This window comes from Callospermophilus lateralis, chromosome 15, assembly GCF_048772815.1.
Source record: "Callospermophilus lateralis isolate mCalLat2 chromosome 15, mCalLat2.hap1, whole genome shotgun sequence".
Lineage (NCBI taxonomy): Eukaryota > Metazoa > Chordata > Mammalia > Rodentia > Sciuridae > Callospermophilus > Callospermophilus lateralis.
In genome coordinates this window covers 80,565,168-80,593,087 of record NC_135319.1, presented here as the reverse complement: position 1 = coordinate 80,593,087, position 27,920 = coordinate 80,565,168, and the positions used below count along the sequence as shown (strand labels likewise).

Below are 27,920 nucleotides of genomic sequence, written 5' to 3'. Positions count from 1 at the left end.
TTGGATCAAGGTAATGCATATTTAACATTTCTATTTATATTGCCAAACTATCTTCTGGAATTTTCTTACCTTTGTAGAACCCCAACCTGCAAAGCAGGAACTGTCTTCTGTCCATGCTACTGTGATTGTTCCTGCCAGAGCTGTCTTCTTCTTGAAGCTAGAAATTGATAAAGTATGAGCAGATAAGAGTACCTTTGGATTGATTGGGAGGCCACAGAACCAGGGCAAGCTCAAGTTCACATTGGAGATGTCAAAAAGTACTTGGTATATGTTCAGATATTCACCAAAAAAATGTGTAGAAAACGTTCGTCATGATTCCTAACTGCCAAACACTAAAATAATCCAAATAACCACCAACATTAGAATGGAGAAATAAATTATAGTTTAATCACATAGTAGAATTCTGTATGACAGAATGAATGACCTACTATGTGATAGAGTAGAAATGAATGACTCTCATAATCATGTTGAGCAAAGAGGCCAGATACAGAGAAAGTTCATGCTTTATCAGCCCATTTATAGAAAATTCAAAGATTGGCAAGTGTGTTTATCGTATTAGAAGTCTTACTAGCAGTTACCCTTAGGGAGATGTTGGTGACAGTATTTTTGTGGGTATTTTTTGCTAGATGTGGTTTATAACTGCCAGACAAAGTACTTGGCTTGGACTAACCTCTCACATACTTGTTGAAAAGGATACATTAATATTTTTTCACCTTTCTGACATACTTTGGCCTGGTATTTACAATGTAGACATAGTGCTGTTAGTAACAGGTTGTGGAGGGAATTCGTACCCTCTTTGTTTATGTGTTTTATTTTTTTTTTTAATTAATTTTTATTGTAGGTTGTTCAAAACATTACATAGTTCTTGATATATCATATTTCACACTTTGATTCAAGTGGGATATGAGCTCCCATTTTTACCCCATATACAGATTGCAGAATCACTTCAGTTGCACAACCATTGATTTACATATTGCCATTCTGGAGTCTGTTGTATTCTGCTGCCTTTCCTATCCTCTACTATCCCTCCTCCCCCCTCCCCTCCCCTCTTCTCTCTCTACCCCCTCTACTGTAATTCATTTCTCCCCCTTATATTTTCCCTCCTTTCCCCTCACTTCCTCTTGTATGTAATTTTGTATACCCCTGAGGGTCTCCTTCCATTTACATGCAATTTCCCTTCTCTCTCCCTTTCCCTCCCACCTCTCATCCCTGTTTAATGTTAATCTTCTTCTCATGCTCTTCTTCCCTACTCTGTTCTTAGTTACTCTCCTTATATCAAAGAAGACATTTGGCATTTGTTTTTAAGGGATTGGCTAGCTTCACTTAGCATAATCTGCTCTAATGCCATCCATTTCCCTCCAAATTCTATGATTTTGTCATTTCTTAATGCAGAGTAATACTCCATTGTGTATAAATGCCACATTTTTTTTATCCATTCATCTATTGAAGGGCATCTAGGTTGGTTCCACAGTCTTGCTATTGTGAATTGTGCTGCTATGAACATGGATGTAGCAGTGTCCCTATAGTGTGCTCTTTTTTAGGTCTTTAGGGAATAGACCGAGAAGGGGAATAGCTGGATCAAATGGTGGTTCCATTCCGAGCTTTCCAAGAAATCTCCATACTGCTTTCCAAATTGGCCGCACCAATTTGCAGTCCCACCAGCAATGTACAAGAGTACCCTTTTCCCCACATCCTCACCAGCACTTGTTGCTGTTTGACTTCCTAATGGCTGCCAATCTTACTGGAGTGAGATGGTATCTTAGGGTGGTTGTTTATGTGTTTTAAATACAGAACCATATTCATAGGCCCATTCTCGTTTTTTTTTTTTTTTTTTCTTTTATGTGCCATTTATTGTCTTTGTTGTCATTTGTAAATGATGTAGGTAGCACTGTAGAGGGTGAGAAGTTGGTTTTGGAGTCAGGCAGACTTGGATTCAGTCTGAGCTCCGCTTGGTTGTCTGTGGCCTTACGCTCTGAAGCCTCAGTTTCCCTATCTATCAAATGAGAATGATAATGGAACTTACATTAGAAGTTTGTATTTTGTGAAAATAATTATATTAATGTTAATGATAATCACCAGTTTTTCTGTGTGCTGGATATGTTTCCAAAACCTCAAGAAATGTGAAATAACATGTCTGCTCTCTCCCACACTCCTACCTACCTTGTGGTTTAGGGAACATTAAGTAACATAAGTGTTGATCCAGGAGTTAGACTCAGGCAGTCTCCTTCCCCAGCCTGGACGCTTAACCACTGCCTCCTAAGCCAAAGGAAAGACTACAGAAGAGTGCTTAGCAGGAGTCCACGTTTGCTGATTAGCATATTGCCTTTTTAAACATCACTAATATTTTTCCTTCTCTCTCTCCCTACCCCTCTTTCCCTGTTTGCTTCCTGCTGACAGATGTTTTTCAGCAAGGTAAGTTTCACTGCCACTTGGCTGTTCTTCCATTGGTTGTGCTTTTTTGGGTTATGGGGCTTCACCTTCTCCGTGAACATGTCACATGGACTTTAGGGAATGCTATGAGATCAGTGGCCTGATGTGCCATTGGCCTCTCTGGACCTCTACTGATTCTTCTGAACCATGCTTGGTGGGAGGGGGAGAACTGGACAGTTGGGATGAAAGGGGAGGGGTCCATGCCTCTCCAGCAGGGGGCAGGAATGCTGAAGGACTGGTGAAAATGGTGAAGTTCCCATGTTCCTGGGGGGCGCTCAGGTGCAAGAATCCTGTCTCCCAGGGCTCCTGTATCAGAGCCAGCTGCTGCTTGGTCAGGGTTTCCCTTACCAGTGTGGGCGGAGATGTTTTTGTTGAGCATACATGTCTCTTATGGAGGTGTGGCAAGAACATGGCTGACTGGCTACTTGGTGCCCTTTGGTGCAGCATGCCTGACAACCTCTGACTGAATCAGAGTCAGATGTGGGTGTGTGGTGTCATCTGTTTTACGGGTCAAGGTCAGGTGTTCTTAAGGGGAGCTGGGAACCAAAGCCTAACTCCACACCATGTTTCTTGGTCATAGTTTGGTCCCCGCTTAGGATGCACAGCCACTGTACTTCTGGACGCAGAAGGAGACTCATGGGTCATGGCCTCCTGGAACCTTGTAGACACGCATTATGGAGGAACTACCTTTCATCCCAGCTTGAACTACTGGGTAAAAGCAGCCGGGCTCCGCTGTTTGTATTCAAGCTGGGAAACGGATTTGTAGCACACGTCTGCTGCATCTTTCTGGAACCCAAGGCTTGCTTAGAATAAAAGAGTCTAGTTTAAAAATACATCGAGGCGTTCCATAAATAGCTTCCCAATACTCTTACAGGCTTGATATTTTCACAACTGTTGTTTCACCCCAAACATGCAGCGCGTGTTCTAGAGAATATCTGCTCTCTGATGGAAGCACAGTTGTGGGTAACAACGAGGGTTCTGTTGTGTTGTCTTTTAAGAGTCTGGAGTCATAGACCTACTTTTATAAATAATTCATAAATCCCAACAAGCTATAAGTAATAAGTTCCATTTGGCTAGAGACTAAGAGACGAGCAAAATTGAAAAGGTGCCGTGACTGTTCGGGTAATGAAAGCGCCGCTGTCAGGGCCTGTTGCTGCAGAGAGTTTTCCTCCTTGACAAATTGGGGGTTCAGTGAGCCGCTCTGGGAGGAGGAGAATTTCTTTTTTTTTTTCTATGAACTGGAATGCAAACACCACCCAGCGCCGAATCACAGTTCTCTCCCTGAAACATAAAATGCTGTTTCAACCCACAAAATGCTGGGGTTGGGAGCGTCTTTCTGGAACCTGTGTTCTGAGGCTCCCAGGGAAGGGGAAGAGAAAAGCTTTGTATCAGATCTGACTTCCCAGCACACCGTGGTGAGCATTCTCGGGTGTTGTAATTGGTATAAAAAATGACTTATCAGCCTGCCTATGTCAAGTTTGCCTCCTTTATTCATCAGTCATACCATTCGATTGATGGGATTTGCCTGTCAGTTGCAATGATATGCAGAGCAAAAGTTATAATCATCTACAAATCACTGGCTATTGAGACTTAATAGCATCTGCCAGAGACGGAAGCCAACCACTACCCGTTGTCTGTGTGAAGGTGGGTGGCACTTCCCTTCTAAGACATTACTAGGATTTCAGATGGAGAGAACTAAACTTGCCTTTGTGAATCATTTACATGACTCTGGCCTTGAAGGACCATTTCATAGGGAGACACATTCTCAGAAATGATGGCCAGGAGCTCACCAGCTGTACTCCTCCTCACCTTTGTTGCTGGCCATTCTGCCAAGGAAAATAACGTCCCCTATGATGTTCAACTGGTTAAAGGAGACCAAGACAGAATATTCTGTGTATTACAGACAGGATCTAAGCTGGTATCTCCGTAACATCTTCTGGGATTGAAACTGTAAGCTGAATTGTGCCATGAACCTGAAACACAGGGACTATGAATTGTGCTAGAAATAAACAAGCAGAAAACGACATGGCTTCAAATGAACAGATGCCACTGGGTTGCTTTCTGGAGTCCGTCCACATAGCGGCAACTTGGAGCAGCTCTGTTCTCCTGAGCATGCCCTGGGCATCTGGGCCCTGCTTGTTTTGGCTTGGCCAAAGGAGTTGGGCAGGTGGGGAGGATGCTGCTTTGCAGATGTGTGCTCTGTCTGCCCAGAGGAGCGCCTGCCCGTCTTGTGCTGCCACGCACCATGGCAGGCAGAAGAGGGGTGTGGGCTTGCAGTTGACAGCATCAGACGTTCTCAGAGGAAACAGAAGTTATTTTCTCTGGATTGCGGTATCTTTTATTTCACTACAGATCAATCTTGCTACAGTAGGTGACAGCGTAACCGCTACCGCCGGGTTTTTCTCTGCTGTATCTGTAGTACGTGCAATTGGGAGTGTGTTTCTAACCTGCTGCATGGCCCTTTATTGCTTGATTTGGTTCTTTCATCTATAAATCCCACTTGCTGTGGTGCTCTGACCACAGGTTCTGAGAATGGTCAAGGACCAGTATTCCTGTCTCTGGACTTTTCTAATAAGAGCTCCCAGGCCACAGGGCCACATTTTCAAGGAATCTTAGTTGACCTTACACTGCACTGTCTACAGAGCTCATGAGCCACTGGGTTCTCAGAAATTCCAAAGTGTCATACAATTTCTCTTCCCCAACATCACATGCAGTTGGAAATGCCATGTGCATGCTCATGCCCACATGCATGTTCTCATTTGAAGTTACTCAAACACCTTTTGAATGCTTATTCATACCCTCAACTGTGATTCTGAAATTGAACAGAAACTGAGCAAATGTTTTGGAAATCAGAGCAATATCACTCAGCAGGGCGTATTAAAGCATAAGTGGGTGCAGCCTAAATTCACCATTGAGTTAATTCTCTCTGCATATCAACTGAAGTCTCTGAGACCAAAGAGGCATAGCCTTACTCCCTCTCCAGTGCTTATGTGGAACTGGGATCTTGCTGATAGGGAGATTTCCCCTCAGCTCAGGTGATCTGTGATACATCTTAAACAGAGTGCATGCCATGTCTACTTTGCTGTCAGTAATTAGGTGCCAGGCATTTTCTGGGCCTTGAGGATAGTGTTGTGAACAGGATGCAAAGGCCGCTATTCTCATGGAACATACAGTCCAGAGTGAGGCATTTGGTAGCCAAGCGTGCAAAGAAATTAGGTAAATTCAGAGAGGGGCAAATGTAGGAGCTGTACCAGGCTTATGTGTTCGTGACTTGGAGGTCGCCTTAGATAGTATGGCCAGGAGATGACCAGAGGATGGGTCAGTTATTGGAGGATCTGGGACAATGGCAGAGGGACATGCAAGGGAAAGCCTGGCAGGCAGGAGCGCAAGCCTCAGGAGGAGACAGGTGTGGCTGGAGCTGGTGAGCACATGAGGGAGCCTGTGGAATGAGCAAGGAGAATGGCGGGGGGGTCAGATCTGGGCTCAGAGGAAGGAAGTCAATAGTGGCTTTTCATAAGAATGGTGTGTATTTACTTATGTCCTTCTAGCTGCTCAGGAAGCATACATGAAAACCAGGGCCGGGGCTGAGTGCCCAGTGGCTAGCCCTGTTTGCTGCCCGTGTTTACTTCTGCTGGTGACTGAGAATATCTCATCTCAAGGTGACTTACAACTCCTCTCCTTATGGCTGGCAAGTTATGTTCTTCAAGGACATCAATGAAATATGCCTATGTGTCTTCAGATTAAACAAAAAGCCACTACCATCCCAAACATAGATACTTGCATATGTGCATCAGTTGCATTGCATATTACATAATGTATTATTCTTCAATATGTTCATAAATATTACAGTTGACCTTTTGTACCCATGAGTTCCATGTCCATGGATTCAGCCAACTAACCACATGTGGAAAATGTTCTCAGGTCTGCATTGGTTGCAACTCTACCAAAGGTGTGCAGATTTTACTCCTTTTGTTTTGTCATTATTCCATAAACAATACAAAATAACAACTTTTACATTTCACTTATGTTGTATTAGATGTTATAAGCCATCTAGAGATGACTTGAAGTGGACAGAAGGATGTGCCCAGGTTATGTACAAATGCTACACAATGTGACACCGGGTACTTGAGCATCCACAGATTTTGGATTCTTTGAGGGTCTTGGAACCAGCCCCCAGGTACATCAAGGGATGGCTGTACGTGAAGTAAATATATATGTCACATATATTTTTTAACCTTATCTGGGTATGACAGAAAGGAGCAGTGGCAAGTTCCAAGGTCTGCAGAGCCCCTGGCAACAAAAGTAAGGAAGGTTGATTCTGGGACTGTGACCACTGAAGACCACATACCCTTTGCCACAGGCAGCTACTCCCCAGGGTCCCAGATTGAGGCCAGGCAGGAGGCTCAGGAGGCAGGACTTTGGATCCACAATCAACAGATGCCCGAGATTTTCAAGAGAAGCCAATAATCTGGGATTATATGCAAAACTTTATGATTTTAAAAGTTATTTTTAAATATATTTATTTTTTAGTTGTAGGTGGACACGATATCTTTATTTAATTTTTATGTGGTGCTGAGGTTTGAACTCCGGGGCTTCACGTGTGCTAGGCGAGCACTCTACCACTGAGCCACACCCCAGCCCCATTAAAAGATTTTAATTAGAGCTTAAACAAATTAAACTACCTGTGGCCAGAGGGCCTCTGATCTCCGATTAGTGGCCAGTGATCAGTGATCCTCAGTTTTGCTGCCAAGATTTGGTCTTTGTGGGGGTGCCTGAATTATTTGCTCTTGCCCGCTGGCCTCAGTTTTCTCATCTGTAAAATGAGAGAGTAGGAGAGAGCCCTCGCCCATTGGCTTCCTGCTGATGCTCTATTTTGAGAAGTTTAGGTGGACGTGTGTTGAAAGAATAAAGACATATTCCTTGTGCAGATTATGGCTGTTCTCTACAGAACTTGGGTGACTCCCTCATGACTGAGATTTGGGGTTAAAGAATGTGATTTCAGAAGTAAAGCCTGCTTTGCTCACGTGGCCATTTTGAAACATCAGCTCTTTCTCACATGAACGGATCCTGGAATTCACGATGGATAACAACACTTTTATTAATTTGAAGAGAATAATAAATCATAGTTTGGTTTCCCCCAGCTGAGCCAAGCTTGTTAATTGTTGGGGTGGGCTTGAGGTGCCAGGGGACCACTGCCATTTATAATGAGCTTGACTTGAGCTCTTTTGCATATTTCAGACTTCTTGATCAAACTGCTTGGGCAGCATCTTGGTTTTTTCTAACCACTGACTTCTGAAAACCCATCTATCATAAAGAAAGCTATGACCTCTTAGCCAGGAACTGTGGTCCCTCAATGGTTTACATTATGAAATATTGTTTTTGTTATGAGTGTGGGATTTGGGTGAATGAATTAAATCTGTTGTTACCATTTTCAGGTAAACATTTCAAGCTGTTATGTGATAGTCAACTAGTAAATGGGGAAAATGCAGGAACACTCTCCTGCTGGAATATGGTCAGTCTCCTGGTCACACTTCCTCTGTGCTAATGCTTCCTGTGCATGCATCCGAGAATCAGAGTGTCCTGAGTCATGTGGGAAATGCATCCATCCTTCCAGCCCAAATTGAACAACATCAACACTTAATTTCACATAGATTCATTTTATGATGTGTGATGTATGGGGAAAACCATAACCAGAATTTACATAATCACATTCTCTGAGATGCTTTACCACAGTTCACGTGGACTGTGCAGGGATGCCAGTTCCCTGCCAGGTGACCTTGGGATGGATCTTTCTTCAAAGAAGATACATGGTGTGCTTACCACATTCTGAGGGCATGAGTTTGGGATGAGGTTTTAGTTTTCATCCACTAACTTGTGCTTCAAAATTCCCACACCATTAAAAGGAAGATGGTTGTTATTAAGAGTGGTTTGTCTCTTTAAAATATTTTATTGGAATAATAATAATGTCAGTATCTGTTACCTCCTGTACCCCAAGCACGGGCTGGTTACTTTGCACACATTTTCTTATTGAATCCACCCTAAAACTTTATGAAAGAGCATAGCCGATAATCCCATTTTGCAGAGGGTAAAATTTAGACACGGAGTGGAACTGACCTAGCCATTTTCATGTAACTAGTGGTGGGGATATTGGGGATGATTTTTTAACCTGATAGATTTTATTTTGTGGAATAGTTTTAAGAATTATTAAAAATTATTAAGATAGTACAGAGAGCTCCCTTATACCTTGTATCCATTTTCTCCTATTGTTACCATTGTGATAGTTTTAAGAGGGTACAACTTGAGTAGATTGTGAGGGCTCCGCCATCATGAATAGTGCCCTTATAGAATAGATTTGAGGGAGGCATTTTTCCTTCTGCTGTGTAAGGACACGTTAGACGGCACCATCCATGAAGCAGAGAATAAGCCCTCATGGTCCCAGATCTGCTGGCACCTTGGTCTTGGATTTCCCACCTCTTGATACTACACTGGGGATTGAGTTTCAGCATATTAATTTTGAGGGGATAGATCTTCAGATCATAGTAGATAGTGTCTGAGGTTTTCCTTGTTTTTGAATGACCTTGGCAGTTTTGAGGAATACTGGTCAGGTATGTTGTCAGATGCCAGAAGATCACAGAGGCAAAATGCCATTTTTATCACATTATATCAAGGGCACATACTATCAGCATGATTTGTGACTACTGACACTGATCTTGATCATTTGGCTGAAGTAGTATTTGTCAGTTTTTTCCTCTGCGAAGTTACTTTTCTCCTTCCTTTCCATACTGTAATCTTTGGAGGGAAATCCATGCACAGCTCACCCTTAAGAAGTGGGGATTATGCTCCACTTCATCAAGGGTAGAATATCTACATAAATTATTATTCTGCACTGAAGATTTGCTGTTATCCCTCACTTAACAATATATTCAGTCATTTATATCAATATGGCAACATGGCTATTAATTTTACATGTCTGGGTTATAATCCAATACTATTTATTTATTTTCTTGCTCAAATTATTCCAATGTTGGCCATTGGGACCGCTTTCACTTGGCATCTATGCCCTTTGACATATTTGCATAAAAATGGCTTTTGAGCTTTTCTGTAATACATTATGCCTCTACAGGATGCTCCAGGCATATTTCCCACCCTAATGCTACAATTAGTGCCTTCTCTAAGGAGTCCTGGTTACTTTTATTGAAGAATGATATTAGAAACCAAAATCTGGATGCTAGCTGTGCTTGTTGCTACTGTGTGGTCATTTCTTAGACCCTCTCAGCTGACAAAAGCAAAGAAACAATATGTGTGTAAACCTCCCTGTGTATGTACATATGAGTAAATGTTTCTGTATGTGACCAGGTGTTATTGGTATTAAGTTAAGCAGACGTTCTTTCTCATATCTCCAGCTCTGCTCCACTACCACACGGATCACTCCAGCTTCCTCTTATTGCTTATCTGACATTTCCCATTCCACAGTGAGACACCTGGGCTGGGATTTGAACCTAGGTAGTCTAACTTCAGGTCCTGCAATCTGTTGTCCTATCTTCTATAGAAGGGCTTCATCTACTCCCATGGGATGGAGGGGCAAGTTTATTGGGTGCTACTTCCCCAGACCCCGGTTTGTCCTCGTGACCCCTCCACCTGGTCTAGCTTTGCAGTCTGCTCAGACATATGCTTCATCTAGGGCAGAGGCCAGTTGCAGGGGCATTTGTACCTTTTCCCACAGCCTGGACAAGCCAGGATAAAACAACTGGGTTGTTTATTCCAGCTGCTAAGTCACTAAACCCCTGTACCTTCCTTATATTGATTGGTGCTTCTTGGGGGACCAAAATAGAGCCATCTTTTAAATCTCCAGATTTGTCTAGGGACAGATTGAGGCTTTGGTTGTGTGCCTGCGTGGTTGAGCCATTTATCTGGGCTGGCACTCACCTTCCCAGTTCCCCTGCTTCCTCTCCCAGATTCCTGTGCTTAACGCTTAGTGCCCTACAGGCAGAGGCATCTCCTGACTTGGAAACCAGCCCTGACAGAGCATTCATCAGCTGGCACATGGGGCACCTGTGGAGACAGGTAGTTCCTGCTTTCTAATTCCTTCCACTGCATCTGCTGCATCTGCTTTCCTTAGCCCAGCAGTAGAAAGTGTGGGCTGCTTGAAATCCTTGATGTCAGGGAGCCCTTCTCCTATAGTTTTTGGAACTTGGCCTGCTGGAAGCCACAGAGCATTCCCAAGGAAAAGGTAGCTGACATACTCTTTTGGGACTCATTAGTGAGTTGATTGGAATATGTTCTTCACATTTGACAATGGATTCAGTGACATGTTTCCCTTTTCAGGGGTGAATGTGGACCCTCATTGACAAGTTGTTTCATTTCTTCTGGGGGCACTGGGAGCCATGGCCCTGCCTTCATTTCTAGTGCCCCTTCTACATGTCACTGATCTCATGATGCTGGATCAGGTGGACCCCTATTCTTCCGTGTGCTTGATCACACCTCTGTGCCTTTGAATCTCTTGATTCCTCTCTGTGGAATCTTTTTCTCTTCCGAACACCCGTTTCCTTGACCTGCACCCCATCCTTAGACAGGTAGCCAGGCTCTGCCATCACATCCCAGCTGTGGGTGCTTGCCTTCCAGGGTGTGTGGGAGAGGCCTTTCAATTCCACACGGTCCTCTGCTGTATTCTCTGTATTCTCCGCCATTGTGGCAACTTACTTGAGATCATTGAGTAGAGGACCTGGCTCCCCTTCATGTGCTGCTGCTCCTGCTTGCCCTTAAAACTCAGCCTGCATCCTCTCTGCTAGGTTGCCCTGACTCACCCCGGTCACGGCCTCAGGCCTAGCCCGGTGTCTCCCTACCCTCCACCAGCACGGGCCTCACACTCTTGTCATGATCTGTCTGGGCTTCTGGCTGTCCAACCAAGTGATCTCCTAGAAAGAAAGGGTATTTTATATTGAACCCCTAGCAACAAACACAATGCTGAGCACATAGTAGGTGCTCAGGAGGTGTTCGAGGAATGAAAGTGCTAAAGATAACAAGGCTCAGAGGACCTGGCTGTGGTGGTTGTGGACGCACAGCTGTTATATTTCTTTGACAGTCTGTTGTGAAGCTGAGGCAGGACCTGGAAGTGTAACAGATGGTCATACAGGTCAATCCTATCCTGTCCTTCAGTGCAAAAGTCTTTCTCCATTCTCTTCCTCCACCACCTCCCACCCCCCAGTGGTGGTGGTTGGGTTGTATTTGACCCTAGAATGGATCATCTAGTGTTCATCTGCTCAGGTTTGTGCAGGGTATGAACAGGGGCTCCAGAGACTTAGCCGATACTGCCTCTGCCTTCCAGGAGCCCATGATGTCATCCCAGATGACCCCAGTCTGGTCCTGGTGGGTGCTGCATGAAGTCATGGAGAGTGGGCCCCTGAGGGTTGGGGATGGCCACTGAGTGGTTTTGGAGATGGTTTTAAAGGAAGGAGAGGGTCTGAGTGAGTGGGACAAAAGCAGACCCTGGGGTAAGAAGGGTGGTATGGCCTGCAGGGGAGGATAGTCTGAATGGAGGTGGAGACAGAAAGACATTCACGGTGGTGTGCTTATGGGATGTTGAGAAGGCAGTGAACCTGATAGGCTCTGGGCTGAGGTTATGGAGTCTTCGCAACCTATTTTCCTCATACCCTAAAAATTCCCAGTATGATGAAAAGATTTTGTCTACCAAATGAGTTGTGTTGGCTATTGAGTTTTCCTATTTTTATTATTCATTTCACTACACCTGTTGTTACTCAAGAACCACCCTTCAGCTCTTCTGTGTTTCAGATCAGCAGAGTGAGTGCTGTGCCCGCTGAGGTGATGCGATTCCAGCCCATTAAAGTAAAGCTTGATGTTATAGAGAAGCAGTGATTTTCTGGGTTATTTTAAAATCTGGGCAGCAGAGTTTAGACTTGATTTGGGAAACCCCAAAGCCATTGTAGCTTTTTGAGCAGAGAAAGAGCATATACTCTACATACCACAAAATGGTCCATGTCATATATTGGGTGGCAGAAGGTAAAGGTTGCCCCACCTTTCTTCCATAGCGTGTACTGGGTACAGATGCTCCACATACATTAACACTCCAAAATTAACCCTGCTTTGACTGGATGTTTGTGTTCCTCCAGAATTCACATGTTGAAATCCTAACCCCAGTGTGTGTGTTAGGAGTAGGTCCTTTATAAGGTATTTAAGTTACAAGGGTGGTGAATGATATGTCCACTGAACTCTACGGGCAAGTGCGGTGACGGCTACAATTTATTCTGAGATGCTTCCAAAAAAATACATAAGATGCATTTACTGCTGGATGGATAGAGGGTGTGATAGATGAATAGACACATGATAAAGCAGGTACCCTACCATGTTAATTATAGTGGAATCTAGGTGGGAAGTATGTGAATGTTCATTGTGAAAATCATCCAACTTTGCTACATATTTGAGAACATCATAATAAACTGTAAAGAGAAAAAAAAAAAAAAAAAAACAGATTCCAAGTGGAATCTAACAGACAACATGTGGCCTCCGTAGCCATAAAGGTCATCAGTCACGGTGGACAACCCTGGAGGAAAAGGCAGGAATTGGGATCTGCAGAGCTTCCTGCGAGGAGGAGGCTTAGGGGCCAAAATGTGTGAGAGATGGCTGCAGAGCAGGCTCTGGCCTTGAATGCTGAAGTCTCTTAGGATGTTGCAACAATTGATCACAAAACCTGAAATGTATTCCTCCCCAGTTCTGGTGGTTCTCAACCATCCGTGGCTCCTAGCTTTATGGTGCCCATCTCTCCCTTCATGTCCACGTGGCCTTTTTCTCTGTATGCCTCTGTGCATCCTCTTCAGCTTATGAGGACCCCAGTCATTTGGAGTTAGAGCCCACTGCAATCCACTCTGACAGCATTTTCATCATACTGGCAAAGATGCTATTACCAAATAAGGTCATATTCTTTGGACCTTATTTGGTTCAGGGTGGATGTGAATTTGGGGGGAATGTTATTCAGCCATTATAGATGATCACCCTGAGTGATCCAAAATGAGGGGAGTGCATTCAGCAAGAACTAGGGCAGAAAAGAGAGAAGGAGGGTGGAGAAGGAAATCAGATTAAATTAAACAAGCAAAAGAAGAGGAAAAGGCAAGTGGGTTTTTAGGAAGGGGCGGTGTCTCAACCTTAGTCCTCTTTATCCATTTATCTCCTGAATATCTTAAAGAATTAAAATGTAAATCTCAGAAATTAAATCCACAGGTAAAGAGTAAACAGAGGAGGCTCTTGCAGAGTAGACAAAGCTGTTGTCCTTCCTTGTTAAACAGCCATGGGTGGGACGTGACATCTGCATGCACTGGTTTTATTTGAGGTGGATTAAGGCTCATGATGAACGAATCTCTGAAGGTTCACAGGTGCGGTTTCATAAGCCCACAAAAGTTCAGCTCCTTATCTGCAGCTTATCCAAACCTGAGGAAGCCTTTTAGGCCAGCCTGGAGGTTAGGGACCTCCAGCAGCTGAAAGTTAATATCCTGAATCAGGAAACCACCTGTGATGTGTGGGGGAGTGGGGAAGGGAGGTCTATAAATTAATGCACTCTGATCAGAGACCTTCTGTGGTTTGGGGCTTCCTGAGCTTGGACCACCCGCTTTTTGTTGAATGGATTACAAATGCAGCCTTTTAGCCCCCGTGGAGTCAGATTTCATATGTGCTAGTTTCTGGGATCTTCTTCCACATTCATTTCTCACACCAGCATAGAGGATCTGGCCGTAGCCACCTGCTTGCTCTCGAGTCTCCCCCTCTCTGCTAGCACCCCCACCTTGTTCAGTCACTCCCTCCAGCCTCCCATTTTAGTCAGCTTTTCACTGTTGAGGCAAAAAGAACAATTTTTGGAGGAAGAAAAGTTTATTTGGCTCACATTTTCAGAGATCTCGGCCCATGGATGGCTGACTCCATTGCTCTGAGGTGAGGCAGAACAACATGGCGGAAGGGTAAGGAGGAGGAAGGTAGCTCAGAAGAAGCCGATCAGGAAGCCAAGAGAGCTCCACTCACTGGGGACAAACTACAAACCCCAAAGGCAAGCCCCCAGTGACCTACCCCCAGCCACACCCTACTGTTTTCAGTCACCACCCATTCAAGTGGATTAATTCACTGATTAGGTTAAGTCTGTCTTAACCTGATTGTTATACCTCTAAACTTTCTTGCATTGTCTCACACAGGAACTTTTGAGGGACACCTCAAATCTAAACTATAATATCTCCATTTAGCATTTCAGACCTGTTGTCTAAGCTCACTTATGCCTCAGGGCCCAGACATTCCTTTATAGCTGGATACACTTAGACGGTCACCTCCTCAAAAATGCCTTCTCTGACCTTCTTGGCTAAAGTTTTACCCATCTCTACCCCAAGCAGTCTATGTGAAAGATCAGAATGTGACCTCATTTTGAAATAGATTTGCACATGGGGCTGTTGGAATGAAAAACACAGCCAGGCCCTTATACTCCTTCCTTTGGGCTGCTGTTACAAAATGCCATAAATCAGGTGACTTATAAAAAAAATAGAAATTTCAGGCTGCACACAGTGGTGCACACCTGTCATGCCAGCAACTGGGAGACTGAAGCAGGAGAATTGCAAGTTTGAGGGCAGCTTCAGCAACTTAGTAAGTCCTTGAGCAACTTAGCAAGGCCTTGAGCAACTTAGCAAGGCCTTGAGCAACTTAGTGAGACCCTGACTCTAAATAAAAAGTAAAAACAGCTGGGGATATAGCTCAGTGAAAGAGTCCCGGGGTTCAATCCCCAGACCAAAAACAATAACTGAAAAAAGAAAAAGGAGGAGAAGAAAATTTGTGTCCGACAATTGTGGAGGCTAGAAAGTTCAAGATCAAAGTGCTAATGGATTAAGATTTGGTGTCTGGTGAAGCTTGATTTCTGGTTCATAGATGGTTCTTTCTAGCTGGGTTTTTTCATGATCGCAGGGCAAGGCAGCTCTCTGGGGTCCATTCATGAGGGCTCTGTCCCCATGACTGCATCTCCTCCCAGAGACTCTCACCTCCTAATAACACCACGTTGGGACTTAGATTTCAACCTATGAATGTTGGGGACACAAACATTCAAACCAGAGCAGTTAAGGTTCTTGAGATGAAGGGCTAGATTTTGAGTAGGCCCTTAATCCAAAGACTGGTTGTCCCTAGAAGAGGAGCAGAGGACACACAGAGAAGATCGTATGAGGACACAGGCAGGGATTAAAGTTATGCTCCTGGAAGAAGCAAAAGAGACTTCCCTAGAACCTTGAAAAGGAACTGGGCCCTGACAACAATTTTGATCATCTGACCCGCAGAACAGTGAAAGAATAAATATTTTTGTTTTTTCTAAACCACAAAATTTTGTGGTGATTATATGTAGCAACCCTAGGAAATTACTTTCCATTTTTTCATTTGCCCGTTTCCTGCCTAGACTCTCTCCAGTTAGTATATAAGCTACAGGAAGGAGTATAAGGGCCGGGCTGTGTTTTACATTCCCACCGCCCCATGTGCAAAAGAAGGCCAGGTACGTGTAAGAGCTCAGTATTTGTCAAAATAATGAACCCTGTGAAATCGGAATTGTCTTCATCTCTGGTTGATGAAACAGACACTCAGGGAAGTTTATTAACTTGCCCAAAGTTACACACTTGGCAGAGTCTGGATTCAAATGGAGTCCTTCTAGTCCTCAAGTTCAGGTCTATTTCATTGCCTTATGGCACCTTTTTAAAACAAATTATGCTTGATGTCTTTAGTTCAGGTTTTCCAAAATCCCCTCCTAGTGTACATCTGGTTATATGAGGCTTTTGCACACAACCTAAAGATAAGTCAAAGCTCATTTAACTAAATTAAGCAAGTAAATCATTAGGCATGGACGTACCAGTCCAAATCAGAAAAAGGGTTGGCTTTAGGGTTAGCTGGGGCTTCCTGTGTTAGCCTCACTAGACTAAAAGCTTCTTGTGGGTAAGACCCATCTCACTCATTTCTTATGTCTGAAGCCTGGAATATGGTAGGTATTTAATGGATGTTTGAATGAGTTACTGGACAGGTGGATGGATATGTGAGTGGGTGGATTGATGAACTGGTTAGACGGATGACTTATGGACTGACAGGGCAATTCTGATAAAGAATTTCTGACAGGATTTAGAAAAATGATTACCACTTCAAAAGTACATATCAGTGTTCTTTTCTGTTAAAGAGGGGCTCTTGCTCTGTGGTCACAGCTTCTATGTTTGTGTGCATCAGATAATCCTGGATGCCATAGCCTTGACTTTTCTGTTTTGCATAGGCATTAAAGTGTAGTTGTCCTAAAATCTAGAAGGAGTTTAGGTACAAAGTAGAAAATTCATGCCACGGTAGACTGTCATTCAAAAGGCGTAACTAACCACTGTGTGATATTAGAAAAAAGTCACTTTTGATGCTTGAATATTCTCATCTGTATACGAGAGGATGAGACACTTCTTGAAGACTCATTCTGCACAGTCTAGTGTTCTGAGAAAAGATGACTTCCAGCCACCTCTGTAGTGGCACACTAAACTGTTTTATCTTGTGTCTTTCTCCCCATTTGTATTTTTTCTTCTTAACTAGTTTTTAAACCATTTCCCAAACACTGCGTCCCCTATACTGCCTCCTACTTAGTAGAGAACTTGCATAATGATGGCCCGGTTAGCTGAGGGTGGCTTAGGTCTCATTGAAGAGAGTTTGCAATTTTGGGCCTCAGATGAATTGCTGGGAAGCAGGCAAGGGAATCTAAGTGTCCCATTATGAATTCCTCTTGTCCTTCCTTGACATAGCACTCAGTGTGCCTGCTACAAGAATGTTAAGCATACATTTAATGAGTGTCAACTAGAAGGATGCCTAACTAGCAATCTTCCTGACCTACTGCGTGACTCAGTCTGACTGTAAAACTGTAACAAAACAAAGCAAAAAAAAAAAAAAAAAAAAGAACCAAATCAGCAAGGCAATTTAAAGTAGAGAAGGACTTAGTCGGGAAAGCACTCAAGAAGACTTAGTGGAGGAGGTGTTTTTTTTCAACATGACCATGAAGGAAAAGAAAACATCAGTTCATGGAGGAGTTGGCAAATTCTGGCCTGCAGAGTGTCTGTTCTTTGTTCGTTTGTTTTTTTAATAAAGTTTTATCAGAACACAGCCATGTCTATTCATTTACATATTGTTTGTGGCTATTTTTGCGCTCTAGTGGCAAAGTTGAATTATTTCCAACAAGACTGGATGGCCAGCAGACTGAAATGGTTTATTATGTGGCTCTCTGCAGATTGAGCCAGGGAAAGCATCTCTTATTCCTTGTCTGAGCCCTACCTTCCTCTGTCCCCTTAGTAGCTCTTGATCAGAAACATACTGGATGAGAAATTTCAGAAATGGTTCTCAGTTTTTGTAAGGCATTAAGACGAAGCTATTGATAGAGTGTCAAAATGAACTTACCAGTGGCTCAGAGATGCTCCCAGGTGCTGAAGTATCATCTTAATTCAGGCATGTAGCAAACAGTTATTGATGCTCTGTTATGTGTGAATCGGAAGACTAAGAGTTGAATCTTCCAAAAAAATTAGATTGCTCAGTGGTCTTGTTTCTGTTCTATTTACTGAGCATTGATAATCCATGGATCTAGGGTAATTTTGTATCAGCCAGAATACTTAATTTTTCAGAAACACAACTCTTGATCCAGCTAAATATTGTGTACTTAGTTATTTATCGACCAGAACCATACCAGAAATTTTAATTAACCTTTCAAACTCCCTTTCGATTTCTTCAGGATAAATTAGAAGCCATGGAGTATCTACCAGGTTCATCTGCAGTGAGGGGTAGTTTATAGTTGATCCAGCAAGGTGAGCGGGTCAGGAATGATTTACTGGAGATGGCTTTGTTTGCTTGACTGGCTGGTGGAAAAGTTCTCATGGGGTTATTTTTAGATATTCAATTCTCATTTATCAGTCAACTTTGGCAACATCGATTTACCTAACAGACCCCAGTTTGTAAATAGTAAAACAAATCCACTGGCATATTTAGAAACTACTTTCTGCATATACAGCAGGTTGAGAGACAGCAAATTATTAGTAACTCACCAGTCATCTTACAGCTCCTCATTTAAGGCTTTATAATGATCCTTCTTTTTATAGAACATTGACTCTCAAGTTGGCTTTGGAACAAGGCTGGTCCAGGGAAATGGGGGAGGCAGGGGATCTGAACGGGGCCCAAATGCACCCCACACCAGGGTGGCCTAGAGCTTCCCGGCACCCTTCTGCCTGTCTTTCAGGTAACAGGGCACAGAATTTTCCCAATAAAAGTAGGATTTATGTTTCTTAGGAAACTAGTTCTTCTCTGCTGGTTCTTGTGGAAAATACAAAACAGATGAGATTAAGGCAAGGGACTGGTGACATTTCTGTGAACTTGGGATTTAATGAAACTCTTTATTTTTTATCTCCAATGTGTAAATTTTTTTTTTTACTCCATTTCCCCAAAGTGTGTTTGGATTTATTTTCCTTTGCATGCTAAAGAATATGTTACCAGATTTTTAGGAATCAACTCACAAAACCCCAAAGTCTTAAAAATCCTTTCCGTTTCCTTCCTGTCCCCAAACTGTAACAGCCCCTGGAGTGGGTGTGGAGGTGGCAGGAGTCTTTTGTACTTTATCAACCTGCTGTTTGCTCAAGTGGCTGTTATGACTGCAGCAACATAATTGCTCTTAAAATGCCTCAATAAAAAAAAATCTATTTTTGTTTTGTAATCCTGAGTCTTCTTGGCTTTCATTTTTTCTAGTCCACTTGAATAACTTCTGAAAATTAGCCTCACAAATATGGTTTCCCTGCCTGACCAATGACCAGCTCTTTGTCAGGGGGGTGTTGTGTGAGTGGAGGGGCTAGGAACAGACAGAGTGTGGGGGAGCTGTAGAAAGGCAGTGGGGATTTGACTCCTAAATGGCAGCTGTTTTTGCCTTCTCTTGACCCCTTAAAAGGAAGCTTAGATAGAGAAAATGCACTCTCCAGTACTTCCCTAGGTTTTGTTGAGACTGAAGGAGAAGCATCCCTTGTTTCTTGACCCTTCTTGGAACCCGCAGATGCCGCTGTGCTGACCATTTGGATCTTCATGTCTGTGGAGGGCCAGCCTCACACTCAAGCAGGATTTTCTGAAACATGCTTCTAAGAGGCTACGCTCAGAGCTTTGCTAGACACATGGGTGGAGGCGAGGCAGCTTTGAAAGAGGGGTCACCACCATTGCCATTCGCTCTTTGTGGATTCAGCCTCTAGACAAAACTAGCTGTTTGCTTTGGACGATTCGCTTGCCCTTCACTGGACTGTGAACCATGCTGATAGGATTTTAAACGACCCTGAAAACAGGGAGAGTCACCTCAGCTGGGTTTTCAGGGGCTGGTGGTGGTGATGATGTGACAAGTCCATGGAATGCCAATAACTTCCGGGGGCCTGGGGCAGAAGTCTGGAAGGCTACCCAGCCCCTTCCTGCAGGCCTGAGTCTCACCTGTACACCCACGACTGCCCAACCTGCAAACTCAATGCTTTGTCTCACTGGAATGAATACTCACTTATTGGCATTAAGATAGATACTAATGGCCCCTGAGGACAAGGGACCAGGCTGCCAGTTCAAAGCAAGGGCATGTACATCAATGGAGTCAAAAACCCCGAACCACTAAGAAATTAAATTACTTCTTAAATCATGGTGAAGCACAAGGGAAAGGCTTCGTTTGGACTCTGTAGTGTCAACTGGCAACTCCCAAGCACCTTCTGGTAATTGAAAACTAACAGATTAGTTCACACTGCTCTGATCACTGAAATATCAGATCTTTATTTTTCTTTTACATACTTTAACTCACTTTAAAATGTTTTAAGGCATTTGGAGACTTGAGGAGACAGTCTAGTTAAAACTTGTAATATCCCCTGGCGATGCTTAAGTTGTCCATTCTCGTAGGCTAAAAAGGCATAGTTAAAATTCATTCTGACCATACACTTTAGAGCATCAAGGTCTTTACAATGGAGCTGCCGGAAAAGTTTATTGCCTGGTGCCAAAAAGTCATTCTGATTTCATTTTCAAAAGTTGAATTCAAAACTCAGAATATACTTTCTTTATAATTATGCTTCTTATTTGGCAACATATGGTGAAAATTTATATGGCCTATCAATGGAAAAGAACAGGGCTGAGGCTCCAGGCTTTTACGGTGATTACATCTACCTGTATGGGGGCTTTATGCACTTACAATTTGAATCATTTATAGATGCACACTCAACAGAGTTCGAGCATAACTAGTACTGTGGGCTTTTTTTGCTGACTAAATGATAGGCAAAGCAATTTCCAACAAATGTCTCCCAGTAGGCTGTCATCATAGAAGCCTTGTAATATTGCTTTTTAACCTTAGCATTGGCAGCTATCCAGAAATTACTGCATTGATACCAAACTGCCTTGCACCAGGCAGTTGCCCTTTTCTCCATGGGAACCTGGTGCACTCCCAAGTAGGTGCCTGCTCCCCCCCTTGCCCTGCCTTGTTTTTATTTCAGGGAGATCTTTTACCTGTTCTTGTTCAGCTGTAGGTAGCCGAGCAACTGGAAGTTGAAAAATACAGCGAAACAATTCTCTGGATTGTGTTATTGCCTTTAATGCATTCAATTAGCATTTGAAGCTTTGTCACCAAATAAATGCTGCACATCTGTGGCACAGAGGGAGAAGGGAAGCCTTGGGTTGTTTTCCCCCCTCAGGCAAAGACAGACCCAGCTTTCTTCCCTCTTCCTCCTTTTCTCCTCCCTTGTCTTCTTTATTTTACTTTCAGAACATCTTATAAAGGGCTTTTGGCGATTGGTAGATCATGATTCTGTGGTTCAGGGAAGGAATTGTTCAGACTTTTGGGGAGGGATTGAACAAAGCCATGTTCCTGCAGTTTCCCTCATAGAAGGTGGCACTGAGCATAGGATCCAGGCAGCACTCTTCCGGCCTCTACGGGAACCACGTTATGGGAGCTCTGGAGATGGGTGGGCAGCCAGGCTTTCTCATCTCCTGTTTGCAGGGTCAAGGGCTGGGATGGAAGCTGACTTCTTGGGAGCCAGTTGTTCTTTTTGGTTCCTGTATGAGGAATGCACTGATCTGCTCTTGTGGTCAGGTAGAGGGAAGAGCAGTCTGGTGACTACTGTGTTCTAGAAGTTTGATTTCAAATACCCATCAAATCTGTGTCCACCTGCTCTGTGTCATGTGGAGCACTGCACACTTGAAAGATTTGGCTTTGTGGGTACAGCAGCTGGCACTGTGTTCAGCAAAGAGAAGCCCCATGACTGTGTTGACTGACAGTCTTTCCCCATGTGGTGGCAGAATGCTGTTGCCTCCCTGTGCCACGTAGCCCCTGGCTTGCTTCATGACAGCATCCCCCAGCTACATCCCAGTTGCCGGGCTCTGGTTTCCTCCCTGATCTCTGGTCTCCCTCTCTGCCTTGCCTGGGGCTCTTGTTAGGTTTAAAATGCCTCCCTGGGGGGACATTTGTCTTCTCAGAGAGCTTGCCCATCTTCACCTTCCTCGAGGAAGGAGACCTTAAAAAAACCTCTGGCCTAATGCATTTGCCTTGACCTTCTAAAATGATGAGTGCTATAAATGGAGAAATAGATAACTATTATATATCCATGGTTCACAGAAAATTCTGTCTTTGGCTTGGAAAAAAGCATTGTACCAGATAAAATTGGAAATGTAAACTGTAATAGAAAATCAAACTCAAAGTGTTATATAAAATTGTGGCCGTCAATGGTTTTCAACCTACTTCCTTTATTTCCATTGCTGAGAGATGTTTCATTCAGTAAGAATGAACGAATGAATGAGTGAGTGAATGAATGAATGAGTGGATTTCAGAATCTATTTATCTCATAGCTCTGCTACGGTGTACACTTAAAGAGACCAGTCCAGTTCACTGATCTGCCCACAAACTAAACGTTACACCCAAACATAAAACCTGGTTGGAATGTAGCTGGAGTGGGGGGGAGGGGGTAAAAGAGGAGGGAATGAGGGATGAGTGCTTCCCTCTCAGACAGCTAGGAAGACAGGATATAAATGAACACACCAGAGAGCAGGCTTGGGCTAAGGGTATGCTATTTCTTTGGTAAACAAGATGTGCTAATCTGGGAAATTCCTCAGGGGTAGTATTTCTTGAGCTGTGATTTGGACAGATAGAGGCACTATGGTGTCAGGTGCCTTCCTGATAAGATTCACCTCCTCCAACAGTTTCCCCTTGTGGGAGAAAGACTTTTTTCCACTCATAAGTCTGTGAAGAGGCAGGGCCACTTCTCTAACTGTAGGTAGGTTCATTAACTGGCCCAGGGAGCATGCTCAGGTGTATCAACAAAGCCCAATCTCTTGCCCACCTTTTTTTTTAAAGGTCATGATATGTATATAACATAAAATTTGACATGTTAACCATTTGTGAGTGTCAATTCAGTGGCATAGAGCACATTTACTTTGTCCTGCAGCCACCCACACCATCCATCTCCAGAAGGTTTTAATCTTCTCCAAATGACTCTCTGTACCCATTAAATAATAGCTCCTCTTCTCCCCTTTGCCCCAGTCCCTGGCAGCCACTGTTCTGTTTACTGTTTCTGTGGACTGGACTGTTTTAGGTATCTCTTATAAGAGGAATCATGTCATATTTGCCTTTGCATGACTGGCTTATTTCACTACTGCCTACCTTGTTGGAGACCGGTGTGCCACAGACTGAGTCTGTGCATCAGGGATGTAGCCATCCCTGCCTCTGGACCTCAGCTCCCATTGGCATCTCTGTCGCGGGGGATGTACCCTGCAGTCTGACACTCCCTCAAAGAGACCCCCGTCCAGCCATCCTGTCTGAAGAGGACTCCTTCCCCTCTCCTGGTCCCTGAATCCTGCTTGTGTCCATCCAGCTCTCTGTCTCAGTGTGTGTTACATACAGGTTTGTGGTTTCTCCTCTTTGGCTGACTGTCCATCAGATTATAAGATCAAGGGGGGCGGGATGTCTGCTGTTGACACTTATTTCTGGGATATAACTCAGTAACTGGCACACAGTGAGTACTCAGTAAATTCTTAGGGGGATCTGGGCGGGGGTGAAGAACCCATCAGTGTCTCTAGCCCTGGCTGAAGACCCTTCAGGAGACGATACGCATGGCTGTGCTTTGGGTGTCTCAGAGATCAATGCGAAATTAATGCTGCCATTCTTATTATTGTCTTCACTGCCTTCATATAGATTTTCCCTGGCCAGTGTTTGGATTTAAAACTGCTCCCCTCTCCCAGCCAGATGAGGTCCTGCACTGGTTTGTTCATGTCTCTGCAGGAGTGTGTGCTCTGTGAAGGTAAACAAATTTTAAAGTCATTCTAAATAAAACACAGTTAAAAGCTAAAACTTTACCATAGAAAAGTCAATCCCGGTATTCTTATGCTAGATAAAATGGCTTTTGGGTGAGCTCCTTCATTGAATTATCCACACCACTAACTCCTAGATTATTATGTTAATTAGACTTTATTAATATTGAAAATAAGAGAGCAGTTTTCCCGGCCTGGGGAATCAGAACATAACTCCTTGAATAAAGTGAAAGTCTTAGCTTGTTAGTTCTAGAAGGAGTCTCAGGAGCACTTCATCCAATTCACTTATTGTATGAAGGACACAATTGTAATCAGGTGACATCAGGGGCCACCCAGGGTTCTCTAGAGATGCTAGGATAGCAGATTGGAATAGAGTTCCAGCCTCATGGCCTCAAATAGACATTTTGAAATGAAACAATAATATATAAATACTAAATATTTACAGAACATTTGCATTCAGGAAGAGTTAAAAGTCTTTTCCAATAAGCCTTGATGCTTTTATTGACTAGTGTATATACTCCAGTTATCAGTTTTAAAAATCTCTTTGCCTTTAAAACCCATCTTCCATTCACACACAATGTTTTGGTCATTTGAATAGCACAGTTATCTGAGAGCACCTGTGAAAATCCTCAAGTTACTCTTTCACTGAGTTTTAACATTAAGGTTCCCATGGACGTTATTGGTTCCTGGGAAAGGGACCAAGATGTAACCCTGTGCAGATAGGTCGTCTTTCGGTATAACAGCTTCTAGGGACATTTGCTTGAGCCAAGAGTGGGAAGAAGCGCTTGAAGTTTGCTTACAGCTCACAGGGGCTGAGGTACAAATTGCAGTGAAAGTTATTACATTTCCTTGGGAGGATAGTCATATCCCTTCCAAACATGGTACTCTCATTTGTCAAGAAAAATCTCATTTCTTTTATGTGCTGTTCACCTGAAATGCAAATAGGATTTTACTTACTATTAATTAAGATGATAGATGGCACTGAAAATGAACATCCAGCTCCCCCATCCTCTTCTGTATACAGAATACAGAGATAATCGGATGGGAAACAGTGTGACATTTAAATGTAGATTTTTTTTTTTTTTAAAGAGCCATTCTCCTTTGACTTCTATAGATGAAGAGAGATTGGCCTTTCCGAATTGTGTAATGTCACAGACGTATGTGCAAACCAATCAGTTGTGCCACATGCCCTTATTTTGTAAGTGCGTGTGCTCATTTGGCTGTTGGCAAAACCTTGCTTAGTGGCGCCTCTGTAATTAGGAGCTGCCACCACCTCTGCGTGAAGTAATGTGGCTTTTTTCTCTTGTCACTTAGTTCCTTGGGGGGTTGCAGGGAGTCACATTTCATCACTGGTGAAATACAAACCTGCTTGGAAGTGGCAAGGTTGTCTGGGGCTGTGTTAATACCAGAAGTCCCCTTGTCTCCCAGGGACTGTCACCGGCCCTGTAACACCTGCCAGCGTCGCTGCTTGGCAGAGTGGCCTCTCCTGTCTGTGTTGCTGTTTCTGGGTCCTGTGTTGGGTCCTGGTCAACTCAGAATAGCTGCTGCTGGCTGATCCCATGCTTCAAAGCCCTGGAAAGAAACTTCCCTTTGGTAGCCTCCCCAAATACACACACAAAAAAAATTCATTAAAAAAATAAAAATAAATAAGTTAAATAAAAAGGAAAAAAAACCCTGCAGCTTCTCTGGGGGTACACCAGGTCCCCTGTCTAGATACCCACTGGGGGATCCAGTGCTGTGAGACATTGTGAGAGGCATAATAACAATTTAAATAGTAAAAATAGTGGGATGGGGATGTGGCTTAGTGGTAGAGCGATTGCCTGTCATGTGTGAGGCACTGGGTTCGATCCTCAGCACCGCATATAAATAAATAAAAAATAAAGGTCCATCAACAACTAAAAATACATTTAAAAATAAAAATAAAAAATAGTAAAAATAGTCATGACATCTAACCTTTATTGCTCTGCTGCTGTCAAAGAGCCTGAGATGAGGATTCCCAGGCAAAAGATTATTCTGGAAATGCTCCTGGAAGAAACTGGTAAGGGCACAGAGGAGGCAGGACAGAGAAGAGGAGAGGCCAAGCAAGGTGCAGGTTTAGATGTGGCTCAGTCTGGTCTGAGAGTGTCTCTGGAGGACAGATGAGAGCCTGCAGCTTGTCCTGCCTTCAGGTGAAGAGCTGGGCTTTTGCATCCTCACCCAGTCTTCTGTTTGGGGACCTGGTGTTGGTAGGGCGTGGCACGTAAACTCAGAGGCTCCTCCAGCCACCCTATAGGATGGGCAGTGCCAGAGATTGTCCCTCTAAGGCCACAGGTGCGCGCTCTGTGCAGGAACCTGTACAGTCTGGGGTGAGGGGGGAGGCATTGGTGCAAAGGACTGGAGATGGCGATCTGGCGGACATGGATGCTGCCTTATGTATTATCTAAATGACGTGGTGCTGTTAATAGTCTTTCTTACAGATAGGGAAGCTGAGGTTGTGGCAGGTTAGGTCAAGTGTCCAAGATCCTAGAGCTCAGAAAGTGGCAGAGCTGGGATTTGAACCCTGTTCCTCCCCATCCCTACCCTCTTGCCCACTCAATCTCAGGCCACTGTGTTGTGTTATGTTTCAGTAATTATAGCCCTTTGCTAGAACGAGGTTCTTTCCTTGTAGTCAGAACAGCTAAATGTTTAGGACTTTAAAAGCCCCAAGGGGAAAAAAAAATACTTCAATGGGAAAAACTTGTAAAAAATTCTTGTCTCTGGGGCACTGGGTTGCTGAGTCCACCTCCAGAGCTGCAAAAGGGCCTGGGAGGAGGGGTGGCTGAGGCATTGCCCTGTAGATGGACGGTGACTGCTGGGGACATGCAGGCTATTGGTGAAAGAGGGGGTCTCACTGAGGAGACTCTGCTCTCTTCCTGGTCCAACGGGCAAGATGCTCTGGTGTCCCTCTGTGCCAGGAGCTCCAATGACTGATGCTGCAAAATTTCCCTGGGCCTTCTGTTTTGAGATCTGGCACCAACTTCATGTTGGGGTAGGGCAGTTGCACGGAGGGGGACTCAGGCCTCTGCTGTGACCCTTTGAAGACACATTTAATTAGAACTAGAGCAACCATCCAGGAAGCTCAGTTGCAGTGCCACCTCTCAAGGCCAGAGCCTGGAGAGAGAGGCAGCTTTCTGTGTGGCCAGATGCCACTCTCAACAAGCTGGAGGGTGGTTTGGGGCTGCACCCAGGGGCTCAGGTCCTTGCCAGGCCTACTAACAGTAGACACATTGATTCTCTGGGGAAACACAGTCATTTTTCTTCAGCTTGGTGAGTGAGGGCATTCCTGAGAACCGTGCAGGCTGGCATGTGGGCCAGGGAGAAGGCTGCCATCATCCCCTCACTCTGTGTGGACCTCTGACTGACAGTTGGCCAGGTAGTGATTAGGCTGGGTGGCCTGTGATTTTCAGGTTTCCCCAAGCCTTCTGGGGGCTTTGAAGGGCAGCTCCTCCATATGTCTGGGGACTCCATGAACCAGTCACCAGAGGTCAAGAAAGCTACCCATCTGGGTGCTGTGCATTTCATGAATAGTTGGACCGACACAAAAGTAAGTGGCTTTCTTGGACTTCTGGTGGAGTGGACACTGCATTGTGCAAAAATATTCCCTGAAACGTCTGGATAGTTGCAGCAAACGGCATCTGGGTGATTGTAAGCACAGATTTTGAGCTGTGACCTTCCCTTCAGGAAATCTCTGAGGGGAAGCCGCAAGGCAGTGTGGACAGCATTCATCTGGGCGACTGGAGACCTGTCCCAGGTCCTGATAAGGAGATTGGAGCATGTCTGGCGATGTGGAAAGTGAGCAAGTGCTCTTCTGACCTTCTGGGAGCTTGAGCAGAACTAGGAAGCATCAGCAGGCAGGCATGCTCAGGTCATTGGCCCCGTGTGTCATGGAGCCTCAAGGAGCTTGGGGGCAATTGCTGGGCCAGCAGCACCAGCCTCTGTGGCCCTCTCTGAGAAGAACTGGTGGGTACAGAGCAAGAGTAAGTGAGGAACAGGAGGCAGGGAGAGGGCAGCAAAAGAAGAGAGGACAAAATGCTTGACATCTCATCCCAGCCTGCCAGAGCCCCTGGCCTTTTCAGAGAGGGAAGCTGGGGAAAGGGGTGCCTTCCAGTGCCGTTTCTGCTGACAGCACATGAACACATTGCTTGCCATTCGTCAGGTTCTGC

At 44.2% G+C, this 27,920-nt stretch overlaps 1 protein-coding gene across 2 annotated transcripts in view; it reads left to right on the top strand.

Annotated features, from left to right (window-relative positions):
* Gfra1 (GDNF family receptor alpha 1) overlaps positions 1 to 27,920 on the top strand; it is a 188,688-nt gene that overhangs the window by 54,906 nt on the left and 105,862 nt on the right. The window contains exon 4 of one of the 2 annotated variants that reach the window (XM_076834591.1): positions 2,398 to 2,412. The exons of the other annotated variant lie outside the window; for it this stretch is intronic. Coding sequence (XP_076690706.1) covers positions 2,398 to 2,412 — 15 coding nt within the window. The remainder of the gene's footprint in view (positions 1 to 2,397; positions 2,413 to 27,920) is intronic. 2 annotated transcript variants of the gene reach the window in all.